This window comes from Zosterops lateralis (genome assembly GCF_965231275.1).
Source record: "Zosterops lateralis genome assembly, chromosome: W".
NCBI classification, from domain to species: domain Eukaryota; kingdom Metazoa; phylum Chordata; class Aves; order Passeriformes; family Zosteropidae; genus Zosterops; species Zosterops lateralis.
In genome coordinates this window covers 22,470,330-22,487,598 of record NC_139801.1, presented here as the reverse complement: position 1 = coordinate 22,487,598, position 17,269 = coordinate 22,470,330, and the positions used below count along the sequence as shown (strand labels likewise).

General features: G+C 44.9%; 1 protein-coding gene across 4 annotated transcripts in view; it reads right to left on the bottom strand.

The window, feature by feature from the left end:
* The window catches only part of LOC310922091 (rho guanine nucleotide exchange factor 6-like), a 39,894-nt gene extending 24,860 nt beyond the window's left edge, over positions 1-15,034 (bottom strand). The window contains exons 1-4 of one of the 4 annotated variants that reach the window (XR_014592291.1): positions 14,788-15,034; positions 13,708-13,791; positions 4,788-4,872; positions 88-215 (exon numbers count right to left, since the gene is read on the bottom strand). Coding sequence is in view for 2 of the 4 variants with exons in the window: in XM_083882412.1 (XP_083738538.1) it covers positions 88-215; positions 4,788-4,872; positions 13,708-13,791; positions 14,788-14,952 (462 nt within the window). In the remaining 2 variants the exon portion in view is untranslated. Of the gene's footprint in view, positions 1-87; positions 216-4,787; positions 4,873-7,802; positions 8,070-13,707; positions 13,792-14,787 lie in introns of those variants that run through there. The other 3 variants (XM_083882412.1, XM_083882413.1, XM_083882414.1) reach the window with 3 other exon arrangements.
* Positions 15,035-17,269: the final 2,235 nt, after the last annotated feature.

The window sequence follows — 17,269 nt, the reverse complement described above, 5'->3', positions numbered from 1 at the left end:
ACAATCTCTGATGTTGACTCAGAGGTACCAACCACACTCTACCCCCAAGGCCATCAAACCCACAATTACACGTTAAATAAAGGGTACCACAGGCTTGGACTGCCTCCGTAACACCCTTGCTGACTGGGAAGCCGTGCCGTTGAAGTCACTCTGGAGGTCTCCAGCCGCAGAGTTAAGAGAGGACAGATGTGAACATGGCCTTTTTGACAGCTGATCTGGGGAAACAAAACAAAGTCTGAGTTTTACCCAGCTGTCCACCATCCCTCCACATCACAGCAAAGCAAAGAGTAAAGCCTGTAAAGAAAATGGGAACAGGGCACAACAGTTCAAAGAGCATCTATCAGAGCAAGACAGCAAGTGCATGGCATCTGCAGCATGGGTACTCCCAGTCAGCAGTGAGGGTGGTTTTCTGGGCTGGGATAATCCTTCCATCATGGAAGAAGTTGAATTGCATCCCAAGGCACTCCTAGGTTGTGCCAGCTCTGCAGCCACACATCCAATTGCAGTATTTCTTTGAAATCCCCCTTAAAATTGTAGAAAAGTAGAATAGTATTCAGTACTGATTCCCCACTGGGAATATTTCTGGGATCCAGGTAAGCACCGTTGAAGGTGTGTCAAAGTTTAGCTCTCCAGTGAGTGCTCTTAGGTCACCTCTGCAGCTACAGTGTGGGCTATCCTGCTGAGTGGGGAGGAATGCTGAACAATTGGTCAACACAATTGCTCCTCTATTTAGAGGAGTCCTTCTGGGTTCATTATCCAGCTGAAAGAGGCTAGGTGCTATTTTGATTGCTGTCCATGGACCGTTGCCATTAGTCATGTGAGAGAGCCATGCCAAGGAAGGACAAGAGTGTCATTCCCAGGAGATGAACTGCCCATGGAAAGGCTCAGATCATCCCAGCAGCTCCTGGAGCTGCCTCCTTCACGCACTCAGAGCTCCTTGCTTTGCAAACCAGTCTCTAGGCTTGTTTCTGTCCTCACCTGATGCTGGAGGCAATGCTGCTGCTCTGACACATCTGTTTCTGTTTTCATAATTAGTGATTTGTTTTTATATTAATACTGAAAAAATTGCCAGAGGGCAAAAAGTTTCCTGGTCCTAACTGTGCAGAGACTGAGTCAGTAGCCTTGTTGCTAAGAGGAGTTCCAGCTCCTGCAGGATCTGGCAGTGCTCAGCCCCAGAATCCCGTTGGATGCTGCAGAGGTGTAAAAACATGGGATTCAAGCCACTCAGTAATTTCCAGTACTTCACTGCTACTGTACCCCACACCACACTGTGGGACACAACTCAGATCATCTCCTTTCTGTCCCATGGGGCTCAAAAGACACAACAGCAAATATTATAATTTCAGTGAACTGTGAAGGATTTTTAAGATTGGACTTGTAGCTTCTCTTCAGATTTTAGAACATTTCTGCATTCCAGAGCTGCAGTTTTCCACCTGCAGTGGGGATCTCGCTTGTCCATGGACCTCAAAAGCAGAACAGAGCAGTCTGCAGGAATCCCTATGCTGGGTGTGCAAGTCCCTGGACCATGTTTGGAGTTCTGCCTTGAAAACACTGCAAGACGAGACAAACTCCACAGCTGCTTTTCCTCCATTCTCCTCCAGTCTGAATGTCAGCATGGAAAACTCATTCAGAAGGGGAAGTTAGGTAGGCGTTCCAGGAACTCAGCTGGGCTTTTATTCTCCTCAGAGGATTTTTGTTTCAATAGGAAAACACCTCATTCTTAGATTGGACCTGGAGCAACACAAACTGTGAGCTCTTGGGGAAGGGACTTGCTTTGTCTCTCTCCTACCCCTTGTGCAGTGGGGACCAGGTCCGTGACTATGACTTCCAGGTACTGCTGCCTTACAAAACCCAGCCATGCCATATTCACACACCAGTCTAGCCAGTCCATGCTCCAGCGATGGACAACATCCATGGTAAACCTTGTGTGCTGTCAGTGAGTCAGTTTTCTCTCTTGCCCTGCTCGTTACACAATTGCCTGACAACTGCACAGTGAATTCCCACCTTACTGGGCTGTAGCGACTGCAAAACCTCTGCCCATGTAAAACCCACTTTGCCAACAGAGTGGGTTTCTCTCTCTGAAGCATCCTGATATTTGAGCAGGAGTGGTTTTGACTGCTCTTGGTCACTTAGGCCAGGGGCGTGGCTGGCTGCCAGTGTGAGATATTCTTCCCCTGATTGCTTCTGAAAGGGAGGACATAAATCCTGAGTCCAGACTTTGCTTATTGAAGTCATCAGCCACAGTCACAGGGAAATTACTCCATTACTGTAGATTTTATGACTCTCCCTGCCCCTCCCAATATTCCAAAGCTTTTATAAATATCTGCAGCAACCTAGAAACAAATGTAAAACTGCCTTTGACAGTTTGGCAGGGAAGTGTATAATTTATATTGCATCATGACAGTGTCCTATTTTATGCCTGGTCCAGCATGGAACACTGTTGCCATATGCTGCTTAAACTGTGGTTAAAATAGTTGGGCTTTCTGCTCTCATTCCTACACTATTTTTGGCAGATAAGCCTTGTCTGATCCAGCACAGCTGGTTTTCCTCCTCTGCCCTCTCTTGCAGACAAAAGCATCAAGCTCTGTATTGCTGTGTTTTGATGGACAGCTGCTGAACTACAAGTTTATCCACTACAAATGATGCCTCCAGTTATTTGCATAAAAAGATCCATGAAGACACAAGGATTTGGACTTCAAATGGATGCTCAGAAATACATTCCCACAGCATTTCCTTAGCTGACACCTACTTCCCTCTGCCTCCAAACAGGGTGTTGGGATGCAGCAGTGCTGCAGGTGTTGGGATGTGCATGCATGTCAGAGCCTTGGCGCCAGCAGCAACTGCAGTAGTTGGTACCAGGCTTATCCTGATGCTCCATTTAGCCCGTGGCCTCTGGCAAAACAAACTGGACCATCTGCAGTGGCAGTTTGTAGGACACAGGCTCCTGCTCCTCAGGAATTTGGCCAAACCACCAAAAAGTAAATGTTTGAGGCGTATTTATTTTACCCTGTACTTTTCCCAAGGGTAGTCTCTGCCTGAGCAGCTAATTATATCACAGGGAATGTGCTTTTTAACATTTAAACACAGAAAGCATATGTTCAAACAGATGTTTGCCATGAAACCAAGAGGATCACAGCTTCTCTGTAGCCCTGTCAGTAACATATGACAGGAACTATTCCCCAGCAAAGCCCTGTCCTGGGCTGAGCTGGCACATGGGTGGCTGGAACCATAGTTGGGGCTGTAAATTATGGGACAGATATGCAGATGGCATTGCAGCCTTGCCACCCTGTCATCACACCCCTCCAGCCCAGCAACAGGCAAGGACAGAGGCAGGAGAGTTTCTCTCTCCTTTTGCTTTCAGAATAGTGAAGAAAATATCAACATAACAGCAGCATTTGCAGTGGTTGCTCCCAGTCGAGTTAACCTACATTTTATATGTCCCATCACACTGAACTGCAAGAGCTGCTACACAGGGTCAGTGGGTGCTGTTGGTAATTGGGTGATGAGAGGCTGGGAGGAGGTGCTGAGGCTGGCTGAGGCTGAATTCCCATTACCAAACTTCTACAGAGTGAACTCTCAGCAGAACTGAGTCCTGGCTGCAGAACAGCAGCCTCAGAACCCGAATTTCTTCAGAGCAGCATTATACACACAGACACACACACGTATGTGTGTACAAATCATGGGGGTGGAGTGTGTGTTTACAAATATATACTATTATTATTATACATTATATATTATTATTAGACATTTTATTATATATGTTGATGTACAATATATGCATGATAATTTATACACTAGTTTATATAATGTATAGGCAAAATGCAGTAAGCCAAAAGGAAAGCCTTCCCATAAGAGGAAAATAATGAGTTTTCATTTTGAAATTTCCTCCTTTAAACCATCTCAAATGTAACCTGCAACAGGGAAATGGAACTCTTCTCCTGGTGCTGGACTTTGGTGGGTGTGCAGGAGTCTGTCCTAATAGACCTGTATGACAAGAGGCTGTGAACTCTTCCCAGCACCAGGTAGACCTGCTCCTCATCACCTCAGAAAAGGGATCCTGGTTCCCTCACCCCTCCCCAGAGCACCACTGTGCCATTGTCCTCCCTGTTGATCTACCCCTTTCATAGACTATGCTACTGAATATCATTTTAAAGCAATCTGTAGGGAACAGCTACATATCTGGGATGGAATCAGGATGAGCTGATTTGTTTTCCTTCAGCAGCCTACTGCTCCCAGGGATACAGGACAAGGCATCAGCTTGATTCCCCAATCCAGGAGCCTACTCCAAGGAACCAGGGAGAGGAGAGAGAGAAAAACATCAATACAATTGACTGAGCAACTAGCATCAACATTTGTTTTGACATTCAGGAAAGGTATTAAGCAGATGGAGCTGTTTTTCTCTTCAGCTTTAAAATAAGCTTTAAAATCTGATATCTGCATTTTGGGAGGTGCATGGTAATTTACACTGATGATCTCATATGCTGACCTACTTTGAAGTCCCTTAATACCTAATGCTCAAAACTGATCAGAGGTCCCTCAGTGTAAAGTGATAATTGAGCTCTGCAGAGTTCATGCAGCAACTCTGAAACATCACATTTTAACCAAGAGTTGGTAGAAGCCTGAAATGTCAATCCCACCATCCACCATCAGCCATCAGTGCTGGCAGCACAATTTGAAAAACCTCCAGAAATCACCATAAAATAGGAATTAACAAAAATTTAAAACCAGCCCTGCATACACACGAGAAATAGTTTGAAAGGACAACAGAAGAACCCCTTTTTTCTTACCTTCAGTAGCTTTATTTACAGCTGTTAATGTGCTCAGGACCTTGGAGAACTGATCTCCAGTGTACAAATCATGTGGATCAAACACCTGTGAAAGATGAATTCAGTCAATTGAGCCCAAAACATCTCACACTGGCTGCTGGAGCCGCCCATGGTGCTGGAGGGTGACAGTGAGCATTAGGCAGCCCCTATGTCTGCAGAGAAAGGGTGTTCATTCAGGGCTGACAAGTCCCATTTCCTTTACAGTCAGACAATTCCAGGGGCACCACTGGCAGGCAGCATGGGAAGGGCAGGGAAACCCAGAAGCACTTGGAGTGCAATGCTGGGAACAGGGAAGGAATCTGCTGTCTGCAGAGCAGAGACGACTGAAGATCACCAAGAAGGTTATTGCTGGCCTTGAGGGAAGGAAAGATTTTGTTGCTATTTTTGTTATCAAAAGCTGAAGAGATTGAGGCTGTACATACAGATCTATGTATAAACACACACATATTTTCCACAGCAGAATTAACAGACAAGGAATTTTCTGCTATTGCAATATATAGTATATTTACACGTTTTTTACAGGAAGACAAACACAGTTATCTTATATACAAAAAATTCACACTAAAGAATTTGGTGTTGCTAATCCTCAATGGCAAAACAGAAAGAAGATGGTTAGCAAGGGCTTATTTTCCATGACTGATAACCTGAACCTTGTACACTTCAGAAATCACCACCAGTACAATGAGGGGCAGTTTGAGTTTCCAAAACACTTCAACTCACTCTAACACCTGAAAAATGCTCTCAACTTCATACAGGCTGTACAAATCCTACCATTAATGAAGCAAAGATAAGAGATACAAAAAGTCCCTCTTGTTGGTACCACCATGTCTAATCTGCTAATTCCCAAATATGTTGTCTTGCAGATGGAGACCAAAGATACACAAATCCAATGAACAGGAAAGCTGATTTTTAGCTCTCCTGGCAGATACCATCTAATTACAAACACTTCCAACACACTAAAGAGTGTATCCTGCTAAATAAGGATACAAGTCTTAATTACTTTTAGGGTAGTACTGCCCTTTAAAACAGCCCTTTCTTGCTTTCCACACAGAGCTCCTTGAGTACGCTTGGCATATTTCAAATAGGAAGGGGACTGGCCTCTCTCACAGCCCTGGATGCTTGCCGCATTTCCTCCTCTTAACAGACACAACAAAGTCCAACATGGACAGTACAAAGGCTGCTCTTTGTTGAGAATATGTTTTCAGATTGACTCGGCTACTCAATACTGAAACAGGCTTTATCCTAAAGAAATTCAATCCATGCTTAGCATGGGGACAGTTTGCTGTCATTACAAATATTAAAACCTGTAGCTCCACAGCTCTGATCACATCGACTGCTCTGCATATTCCAGGGACATACCCACCTACCTTGGGCTGTTTCTGAGCTGATCTATCACCTGCACTCACTTGGGTTTATTCCTTTGGACCATGCAAGTCCCATCCCCTCTGCCAGCTGGTGCATGGAACCAGTTTTCCTGCCCTGCAGTTACAGGCAGTGCTCTCCAGGCACAGCCTTTGGCCCTAAGCAGCAACGTTCCCATCTCTGTGGAAAGGGAGACAGCAAGAGAGCCCGGGTGTGCGCTGACCCCGTTGGCAGCTGCTGGAGCACGGAACGTTACAGTTGCACAAGAGGAAAGTAAACAGCCAGGCTGGGTTGTTTGCATGTATCTCTCTGGTGTGTCATTTTCTCAGCCATGCCCTTTTTTTTCCACTTCAGTAATTCCAGAAAAATAAAGTTCTGCCTTGAATTAACGCCTTTTTTTCTAAGGAGCAAAGTACTAAAATACATCCCAAATCCTTCAATGCAGAGAATAATGCTGTAAGTTCAGAGTCATCAGGCTGACAAAGTTCAGATGAAAATGGTGGGAAGGAAAATATGCAAAAAATTCTAGCACAAAAGCAAGTAATAACATTTATAACTTTTTCATGGGAAAATTGTCTGGAACAGCTACTGTGGAACAGTGGCTATGTGGAAAACTCTTCTGGGTCAGCTACTGTAATGTAAATATACTCTGCAGCTTGTTCCAGAATAAATTCCTCATACAGAAAAGTTCTCATTTATGAGCTAAAAATTAGTTTTTCCAGCACAACCCATCGATAATTCCATTCATAACTAAAAGACAAGCTGCAGCTAGAAGACAAATAGAAGCAGAAAAGGCTTTTTCACTTCTAACACATGGAAGATCAGGATGGATGTAACTAAAATCGCATTTAAATCTACACCTGTCATCTGAGGATCTCCATTAAAACGCTATTCTGACTTGCCGAATCACAGACTGCGGCTCCCCTCGGTAAAACGCTCCGGCTGTTTCGTCAAGCATCGCACCGGGTACGAGAAGCTCTGCACTGCCGCATCGCCAGCCTCCACCACAGGCAGCGAGGGGACGAGAAGGAGCAGGAGCTTTGCGACCAGAAGAGCACCCGGCTATTTGGGAAGGACGGGAATAGGAGACCCAAAGCCGGGTGCGGCTAGCAAGTTTGGGCTAGCACCCAAAATCTCAGTCCCGCGACGGGAAGTGCAGAAAAGTTAGGGAAAGCCGAGTTGTGTTTCGAGTCTGAGCTGTCCACAGTTGGACAACCCCCGGCAAACCCCCAGCTGGGTGCCAAGTCCGAAGCCCGACGCGGCCGCGACCCCTCCTAACCCGAGGACGGGGGCTGAAGCTGCCCGTCCCCCAGCGATGCGGAGCTTTGGGCGCTCGCTGACCCGGCTGCTCCCACTGGACCTGCCTCTGCCTCCAGCGGGAGCGGCGGCGCGGCCGGAGCTCCGCCAGCATCGGCGAGACAGAGCCAGCCGGGCGGGCGGCGGGAGCGCCGCTGCCCCCGCGGAGCACAACCACCGCGCCAGCTCCGGGTGCTCCGCTCGGGTGCCGCCACCCCCTTCAGCGGGGACAGCCGTGGGAGCTGCACGGAGACACCCCCGCTGAGCGGCTGGGATACCCGCGGGGACCCCCGGGAGATGGAGGTGGTCAGTACTCACGGCGGCGGGCGGGCGGGCGCGCAGCCCCGGAGCATGGCGGCAGCGCGGGCGGTGCTGCGGAGCGGCCGCTGCGGCTTTGACCCGGAGCCGGATCGCAGCGCGGGGAAGGGAAGGGGAAGTGACAGGCGGTGCCGCCGCCCCGCTCCGCCCCGCCGCTCGTTGCGGGACGCGGCGCGGCCGTACGGCCGCAGCTCCCCCCGCCGGCCGCGGGCGGGAGGCACCGGGAGGCCCTCGGGAGAGCGAGAAACGGACGGCAAAGAGCAAGGAGATGGGAAAGGGAAGAAGAGAAAGGCCGGAGGTGGGGAAGAAATGGAAAAGGGAAAAGTGACAGGAAAAAAGTAAATTAGGGAGGGGAAGGAAAAAAGTGAATTAATTAGGAGAGGAGCAGGGCAGGAAAGGAAGAAAAATTTAAAAGGACAGGAAATGATGGGACAAGGAAGGAATACCCACGCTATTGGAAGAGTAATTGCAGTAGATTTGCACCACTGTGAAGAGAAACACTACAGAAGGGCCTATAGATGAGGCACGGTTCAGTTGAGGCAGTGAGATGTGTCCTATGCTGCCTGTGTCCATCTGTTTGGGGAACATTCTCCTGCAGGGAACAGGAAAATCCCCAGATACTTCAGCACACCAGCAGGCTGCAGTGTGGACAAGGACTGGAGCACTGCACTGGTACCCAGGGTGAAGCCCAGCAGTAGGTCCCAACCCCATGCAGGGACACCCCACACATCTGGAGCCAGGGGTCCCTGGGACACTAGGTCACTCTAAATTCAAACAGACCTATTCTCCAGTGCTTGTGCTGGTTGGTGCTGGGCGGGACCTCTCGCTTCTGACGCTATCCAGCTAGGAGAGGTAATGTCACTGGAGCGAAGCCAAAGCAGAGCAGGTTTTGGGAGTGCATGGATGGGGAGCTAAGAGGGTAATGATTTCTCACCTGCTCTCCTATGCCTTCAGTCCAGGTAGTTTGTTGGAGGTTGCAGGCACCTCCTATAGCACAAATAACCTCTGTGCTGCCCATGGATGGTAATGACCCTCTGCATACTCTATGATCATTCTAGACAGCCAGGTTTAATCCAGCTATTGATTTATCTTGCGTATAACTGTTCTTAGTTCACAAAATTCAGACCTTGCCAGAAGTTTTATAGTTGTATTAACAATAAAATGCTGCTGCTGAATGAAAGTCTTGTGCTTCTGAAAGAAATGAAATTTGGAGAATTGAAACCCTTGATTGTTATGTAATAAGTGTATTAATATCTTGAATGTTTATTTTGTAATGTAACAACAAGAAGCCACCTTGGTAAGCAAAAAGGGGGAGCTCTTTAAAAACCGCAGCCCCCCCCGAAGCCGGAGTGAGTTCGCCCGCCGTGAGTGCCGAGAAGCCGGGAGGGAGAGGCGGACGCCCGCAGCCATGCGGTATCGACTGCCGAGCCTGCTGCGGAACGGCTGCTAGCGGGGGAGGGTCTACCTCGGGCTTCCCGGCCCAAGCCGGCCTCCCCCGCCGGGGAACAGCTGCCGGCACCGCGGCTCCCGGCTCCCAAACCGCTCCCGAGCGGCCGCCGGGCAGCCAGCCGCTGCCGCAGACCGACGGGGCTGCCGAGCCGCCCCGCCCCGCTCCAAAAAGAACCCGCTCCCGCCACCGCTCCGGCGTGGCACAGCCGATGGGAGCGGCCCACCGCGCTCCGTCCCCACCTCACAGCCCCGCCACCATCGAGACCTCCAAGACGCCTGCTCCCCAAGTGCAACCAGCTCGCCAATAACTGTTGCAAAACTGCCATGAGGTTGTTAGAGCCTCTGCAGCCCCTGCGCCCCCAGGGCGACCCCGTACATGCAGATTAGAAATCCCAGGTGCATCTCGGGACCCTTTTTAACACCAAAAACCCCTTATAAAAATAAACCTAAGTAAAATTTAAACCCACAAGAACCAATACTAGGCTGTGTGTACCCCAGAGCATCAGTGGAACTGATTAGTCCTGTTTTTGTAACTCACTGTAACTTAAAAGTACCAAACCAGGAGTAAGACCCCGAGGCAAACAAACAGAATTCAGAACTTTTGGGAGACTCCCGATGAGGGAAGAGTTCTCCAGCCCTGCTGAACTTCCTGCTGCAGAGCTGACCAGGACCCTCCTCCTCAAGGGTGCACTGGGCTGCCAAACCCCTCGAGCCACCATTGTAAGAGCTGATTAATAAAGGCATTTAAAGGAGAAAAATATTATCTCCGCCCATTTATAACACTTCTTCAGCAGCAAATAGTGCTTAGCTATTCATCTGCTGTTATATGCACACTGGTGTCAAGAGCAAAAGCAAAGTTCCCATTTGTGTCCTCAGGAACAAGCTAGGCCAGGAGCTTTCTATGATTTTTCTCTTTCATCATGATCTCTTTCCTGTCTCTACATTAGACTCCACACCTGGTCATCAAGACAGAACCCTTTGTTGTCCACTTTCTACCTCAACCCATCTGCATCCAGCTGGCATTGCCTTAGCAGTGCTCACTCACTGGGCCAGCTCTTGGGTCAGATACACAGCTCAGATGTTGAAGCCACAGTGTAAATGAAGCACATTCAGGATTTCTGCCCTATTCCTCAGTCTAAACCATGAAAGAATCCTCTAAGGACATTTAAGCTCCAATGAAGTGCCCATGTGTTTTGCCTAGTCCTTTGTCTCAGCAGAGTTGGGTTGACAGATTTCTTATAACTTGGATCAAATTCTAGCACTGAAAAGCTGTTGGAAAGTTTTGGACACTGTCTCATTGTTTCACCTCATTACAACACTTGCCTGGTTAGAAGGATGGGGCGGTTCCCCTACTTGCCATCTCTTTTAGAAGTAACATACATGAAACCACAAAAGATTTCAGGCTTCAGTCCTGGGCTGAAGCTAAGGAAGAGTTTTGTTATTTATACTCTGCCATGAAGTGGATTCTTCCAGCTCACACCTCCAGCCTGTAGAATGGCTTCAACTTAATGGAGCCAGCTCATAGCAGGAAGGTCACAGTGTCCTTCTACCTTCTATGTCCAAATGTTTCACTACTCCTGTAAAGCAAAAGAAGTTGCTGTTTGCATCACTGTGTCTTTTTTCCACTTCCTGAGTTACCAGGACAACAAAGGGTTCACTGTGGCATTTGGAGAAGGGCAGAATTTGAGAGAACCATCAGGGTTTGATTTTCATACCCATGGTTTTGGGTAAGCAGCAGAATGGCTGTCACAGAATTCAAATATATTAAGCCCAGACCTTTCCTGATGTTACCTTTTCTATGTTGCTGAGGCAAAACAGAACCCTATTCTGTGCTCATCTTCCTTTTACCTAATACCTGATCACTGCAATTTAAATGCTGAAAGATCTTGGAAGCAGAAGGTTCTCTGTCTGTTCTGATGCTCCAGACACACTTCCAGAGAAAATGTAATGCAGTAAACCCCCTCCTAAAGGGCATTGGCCCTTTACAAGGCAAACTAGGGATCAGGCAGGAGGGAGGATCACCCATAGGAATGCTGCTTAGAGTCTCCTTGTCAAGATGTTCCATACAGAGCAGCTTTTAGAAGGAACAGATGGCAGAGGCTTTGCCTGAGAGGACTCAGAAAAGCTGGCAACACAGGAGAAGAGTCGGAAGGAAGCATAAGCACTCTGCCTGTGCCATGTCTTGCCCACCATCTCAGCTATCCTACCTTGAGCTGCCTTCTGCATGAGGCTACAGAGAGGAGCTAGGAACAAGCAAAATTCATCTCTTTGCTTGGCATTCTAATATGACAATATATTAATTTTTTTTTTTTCATTTCACTGCAAAATTTAAACTCGAGCTAGAGAGCTTTGAGATTTTATCCAGCTTTTGAGGTCTCCTCTTACAGCAAATGGGAGAGGCACACATGAGCATGAGGGAAGTTACTGAATGCTCAGAATATTTCAAAGATGAAGTGGGTTATAAATCAGAGGAAAAAAGAAGTCAGAAACCTTGAACTTATTAAAACCAAGGAAAAAAAGGCACATGGAGGATCAGAGGAACACCTAGAGATGGACACACCATGTTGCCTGTTTTGAGTAGCTGAAAATTGTGGAGTTTGACTGCAAGATTGCAGAACGAGCTTTCAAAGGTATGAGATGGCACTGCACAACAGATGAGGACTGTTCCCCTGCTCTACCTTTTAGCTGTTTAAGATTTCTATTTTTAAAAATACTTTCCACCACAACCATATTATTATTAGTTTGCAAATAGAAAAATAAACTCTCAAAAAAATGGAGGAAATCACACGATCAGTACCAGAAGACTGGCAACAACTGATTTCTGATGTGATAGGCCTTCAGGGATTATAAATCTCTATATATGTGCTCTTAAAACTGTGCTGCTGCAGCAGGCTCCAAAAAAAGCATCACTGGGCAACTGTCCTAGGGTGACTATGATGCTTGTATCTCCAATTGCTGTTCTGTGTGTTCTGTACATTTAAGACTAGTTCTGGAAGCGAGCAGAAAAAAACCCACGAAGTTTATTTTGAAAAACTATTCATTCCTCTGCACTTCTTCGTCCTTAGACTATGTGTTCATCAAACGCACGGACAGTGGCCAAAATTTTTTTTTCCTTTAAGTTAGTCTAGCTAGCTAAGGCAAAAAAGCTTCCTAGACTGTTTTTTTTTTCCTTTTTCTTGAGACTGTTTAAATCTGCTCTGGACTGAAAAAACCCAGAGGAGCACCAAAAGCTGCACCTGCGGCCCACTGGGGCCTGGACCTCAGCATTTTCCAGCACCAAAAAACCTGAAACTAATAAAAAACTGAGAGAGCTGAGTTAACTCACAGCAAAGACTTCTCTCAGTTTTGCCATCTCTCTTCAGAGCAGTGAGAAGTTTTATTGTTTCATATTATTCATTCTATATGCTTGTGGGCAGTTTGTTTGTTAAATAAATAGTTTTTTCCACTTTTCTCCGAAGTTCTTTTCCCAGACCAGCTGGGGGGGGAAAGGCCATTTGAGTTTGCCCTCCTGAGGAACCCCATTCAGAGGTTTCCTCCCAAATTTGCCCTAAACCAAAACAGCAACAAAAGACCAGGGAGACAGTTCTGGAATGAGCACATTTTCATGCTGCTTAGCTAAAAAGCTCTGAAGAGAAGAATGGCCCTTTTCTTGTCTAGACCTTCAAAGGAAAAAAATGCAGCAACAGAGCTATTGTGGGTTGCACTTTTCTCACTGTGGTGCATGAATATTCTGTATAATGCCCAAGGATGCTGTCCCTGCTTCTGGCAGACTTTGTCTTCAGAATATTTTTTTCCACAATCTTGAGCATATTTCAAAGAAGATAGCAATGACAGTTACAGGTTTCTTTTCTAACTGTAGGAAATTAAGTGTGACACAAAAGTCTTTAGATAGTAAAAAATTTGATGGCAAAAATAACTGAACTCTGAAGTGATTCATTTAGACTCTGATCTTGCAAATACTAGCTATGGTTAAGCATAAGGATCAGGAACAGCCACAAAAAAGGTATCTTTTGACTTCATTAGGATAATTTTTTTGGTGTAAGGAACAATTTAATATGTGTTTGGCAGAATCTTACACAACAGTTGCAGGGGATGAAAAATTGTGCAGTATTAAGAATACTTCACCTTCCCATTAAAGCAAGGCTAAAACCTGCAATTCCTTCTAATAATGAAAAAAAATTATGAACAGGTCCAGGCTGAAGTTTGTTTAGACAGACCTCCTGTTATTGCTGCTGCATGCTTTGTCTCAAAAGATGAGAACCTGTTAAGCTTACAGTCAATATACTGTTTCCAAATTCCCCAGACTGAATATTAAATCGTTCACATTCTGATTTATGTTATTAATACAAAATATGAGGAATTGATACCAACTTTCTCCCTCTGATATCTGGCTTCCTTTCAGAAGGCTGATCAAACTGGCATGTTACAATAAAAGAAAGGATCCAAGTTGACTTACCTCCACTTTCAGAAGTGCGCAGCCTTTTAAGAACTCTTGAATATTACTGATGCAATCAGCTTCGTTTTTAGGCACCAGGCAATACTAAAGAAAGAAAATCCACTGATATCATTGCATTGCCTGTGCTGAGAAGGCCTGCATGAATATTGACATGTGCCTTTTTTACTGAATTAGGGAAGCTTCTTCAGGCGGTGGGTGGGGGTGGCAGGCAAGCTGTTGAAGCAGGAAGAAAGCCACTGGAGGAAGTGATGCACACTTAGAAACGGTCGACATCTTGTTTTGAATGCCAGCATATGACAGTGCCCTAAGTGACAGTGGGAAATTGGATAACCTTTAACAACATGCTGCCCTGAACTACCACATGTAAGAAAAAGATAAGGAGCTAGCAAAACTGATCTCTGCATAATGAAAGGCTCCTTTTTATAGAGTGGAGAACCTGTTGTGTTGTTTTTTGGTTTTTTTAAAGTTTCTGTGTTGCCAGTTCCTATCTCTCATTGGACTCCTTCCCTTTTTTTCTCCTTCAGATTCTTATCACACTTCTGGACTGTAAATACAGGCCTTGTCAAACTGTAACAGGAGGCATTCACATGGCTTCAGTACCAATGGATTTGCTGGTCTTGGGACAGACCAAATGGCACAGATGCAAGGGTTATTTGCTTATTCCTGTTCCAATCTGCTTCCCCAGTGCATTTCCTGACTAACAAAGCATTTTGCAGAAAGAGTTCTGAAAAAGTGAATGTTTACAGTTGTAATTAATTATATTTATGCAAATACTGATACACTGCATATCCTTCTATTCAAAATCAAGATTATCTGATCTCTGGTAGGCCAAATATTTCCTGCCACTGACTGAACATGTGTAACTGCAACCTTGCAGGGTTTTTCTGGATGTAGAAACAAAATCGAAGAACTAAAGTTACAATCATACTTGTCTCTCAATTAGAAACTTAAATGTAAAACACCTCTCTGAAGCTCCTTGCTCCTCTCATTTACCAGAGTAACTAGACCTCAGAATGCCCAGGGCAGAATTTTACTGAGCAGGGCTGTCTCAGGGTAGGGAAATACATCGGAAAGCATTACCTTTTCTGCAGATCCTGGAAGAAGCCGATTAATGAGTTTGCAAAGCACAGTTCCATCTTTCAGAGAAGTTTTCAGGAACCCCTCTGGATCATCTACTATTCTCTTAGGGGAATTTAAGACTCCTAGTGAAATAAGCCAAGTTACAATCTGTTCTTCTGCATTCATGGCAGAGAGTTCTGCCGCTAGCGCTGTTCTCCTGTACAACAGAGTACTGGAACCCACATCCGTGATTACATCTTCCTGCTGCAGCTCAAGTGTGACACTACCTTTTTTTCTTTTTTTTTTTTCTTGGTACAGAAACTAAATCTTAAGAACTAAAAGAAGTTACTCTAAGGTAAAAACTTGTTAAAATAAAATAGCTTCTAGCACTCATCAGGAGACAGGGAAAGCAGATTGTTAATTACATCTTTGCAAAATTGTTGAAAACACAAGTATTTTATATGAATAGTTATTACACCAAAAATATCTCAGACTTCCTCCTAGTGGCAGCTGGCACCCTATCACCTAGTAAAATTGGTCTTAAGGTTATTGCCCAAAGGAATAAATTTCATAATACTGTAAATAACTATGTATTTACAGTGTTAAAACAGAATTCTCAATGGTGATGTTTTGGAGGAATGTCGCACTAAATAGAGATTTTTCAACTTTATGTGACAAACCTAGTTATTAAAATTGCCTTTTACAGTAGTTTTCCATTTTCTACTGTCTGATTTTTGAAAATAAATTCTGATCGTACTTTACAAGTAAATAATGCTTCTCTTTAACTGCTATGTAGAAGTCCACATACAATCCAAAATGGTTATTTAGAAGAAGATAATATCTCAAAACAATTATCTGGATAACTTCAAAAAGGTCAGGAATTTAAGTCGTCCAAAGCTGAGAACAAAATCCCCAACTATTTTGTCTTATTAAGATGTCCCTTTCCACCACCACTTTAGGATCCACTGAAGATAGTTTTCCACTCTGCCCAGGGCAGTATTAACCTTCACTACTTATCACAGCAAGTCCAGTCATCTTTATAATTGTCCTTTCACCAGAACAGATGGAAAATGAAGCAATTCTGTTGATGATGAACATGGCTTGAAGCAATCCAACAGGAACAAAGTATCCTAGAGACCAGAATTTCTTGGTTACAATGTTCTGAGCCAATTCCTACCCTGTTACATAAAACAGCGCAGCAGAGGGATAAATTGTACAGAGTAAATGTGCATGGTTTTGCCTCCATTTTGCAGGTCTTATGACTGGTACTGGGACCTACCTACAGACCAATTTTAACAGCCACCATATAAATCAGAACTGCCCTTTTAGGGTTAGACAAAATTCTGACCTTTTTCAGGACTTTGGGATGAGTTCCAGGTCTCTGTAGTGTGGAAATACTCATAACACATGGCTGCAGGCACTGAGAATAAAGTGGGCTACAGCTCAATCACAGCTCACTGCTCTTTGGTGAGGCACATTTACAAACGTGTGCAAATTATTTCAAAATTATGACTAGTTGGCAATTTAGTTGTTTTGGTTTTTTATTCTAGTTGTCATGAGCACTACTGCTTTGCAGAAGGAAATACATACAGTATCCACTTTCATAATTCTTTTTTCAAATCTGTAGGTAGCCAAGATTACTAATGCTCATTTATCAATGGGAACATGCATTTGGATATAGAAGACACCTCAGTAACCTCATCAGAACACAGCAGTTTCTGATGTAAAGAGAAATACTTCCAACACTGGGAGAATTGCACACATGCTTCATTGAAGTCAGTATTACAAACCCAAACACCAAAGTACTTCATCCACTCCCTCCTCTAAAGGAAACCTTTGTTATAGATGGGCAGGTTTAGTTTTTGATTATTTCATATGCAGCTGCTGCAGCCAAACAGATATTAATGTCTGCAACTACAATTAAATGAAAATACTTTCCACATCTGGAACACTTACCAACTGCTTGAGACCTGCAGGTATGGATATTCAGAAAGTCGAAAGATTTATGGAGTTTTTGATTAGCCACTTCAATCCCAACCTGACATTCTTTAGAGTCCTTTATAAACACATTTCAGCTTGTTTACCCACTCTCACACCAAAATTAATTCTGTGGCAAGCCCAGGGTATGAAGGTAGAGCCACTAAGGAAAGAACGGTGTCTAGTCTGGTCTTTAGAAAGGCTTCACCTCTGGCTATTTGCTGACAGCAACAAATCAAGTGAATCATCGATCATCTCTTGCAGAGTCAACTTGGTTACAAACTTATTTACAGCCTGATTTATACCAGTGATGACTAAATAGTACAGTGTTACTTTAAAAGGGGGAGACTTTCCTATACTTAACTACCAAGTGATTCTGGGAACATACACATCAGAACAGCACAGTGACAGGAGCAAGGTAAGAACAACAGTCACATATTCAGAAACCATTTTTGAGTGGTCATTCTCAAAGTAACACATGCTTAAGTAATTCACTCTTTTTTTCCAGCAGAGGGAAAATACTCAA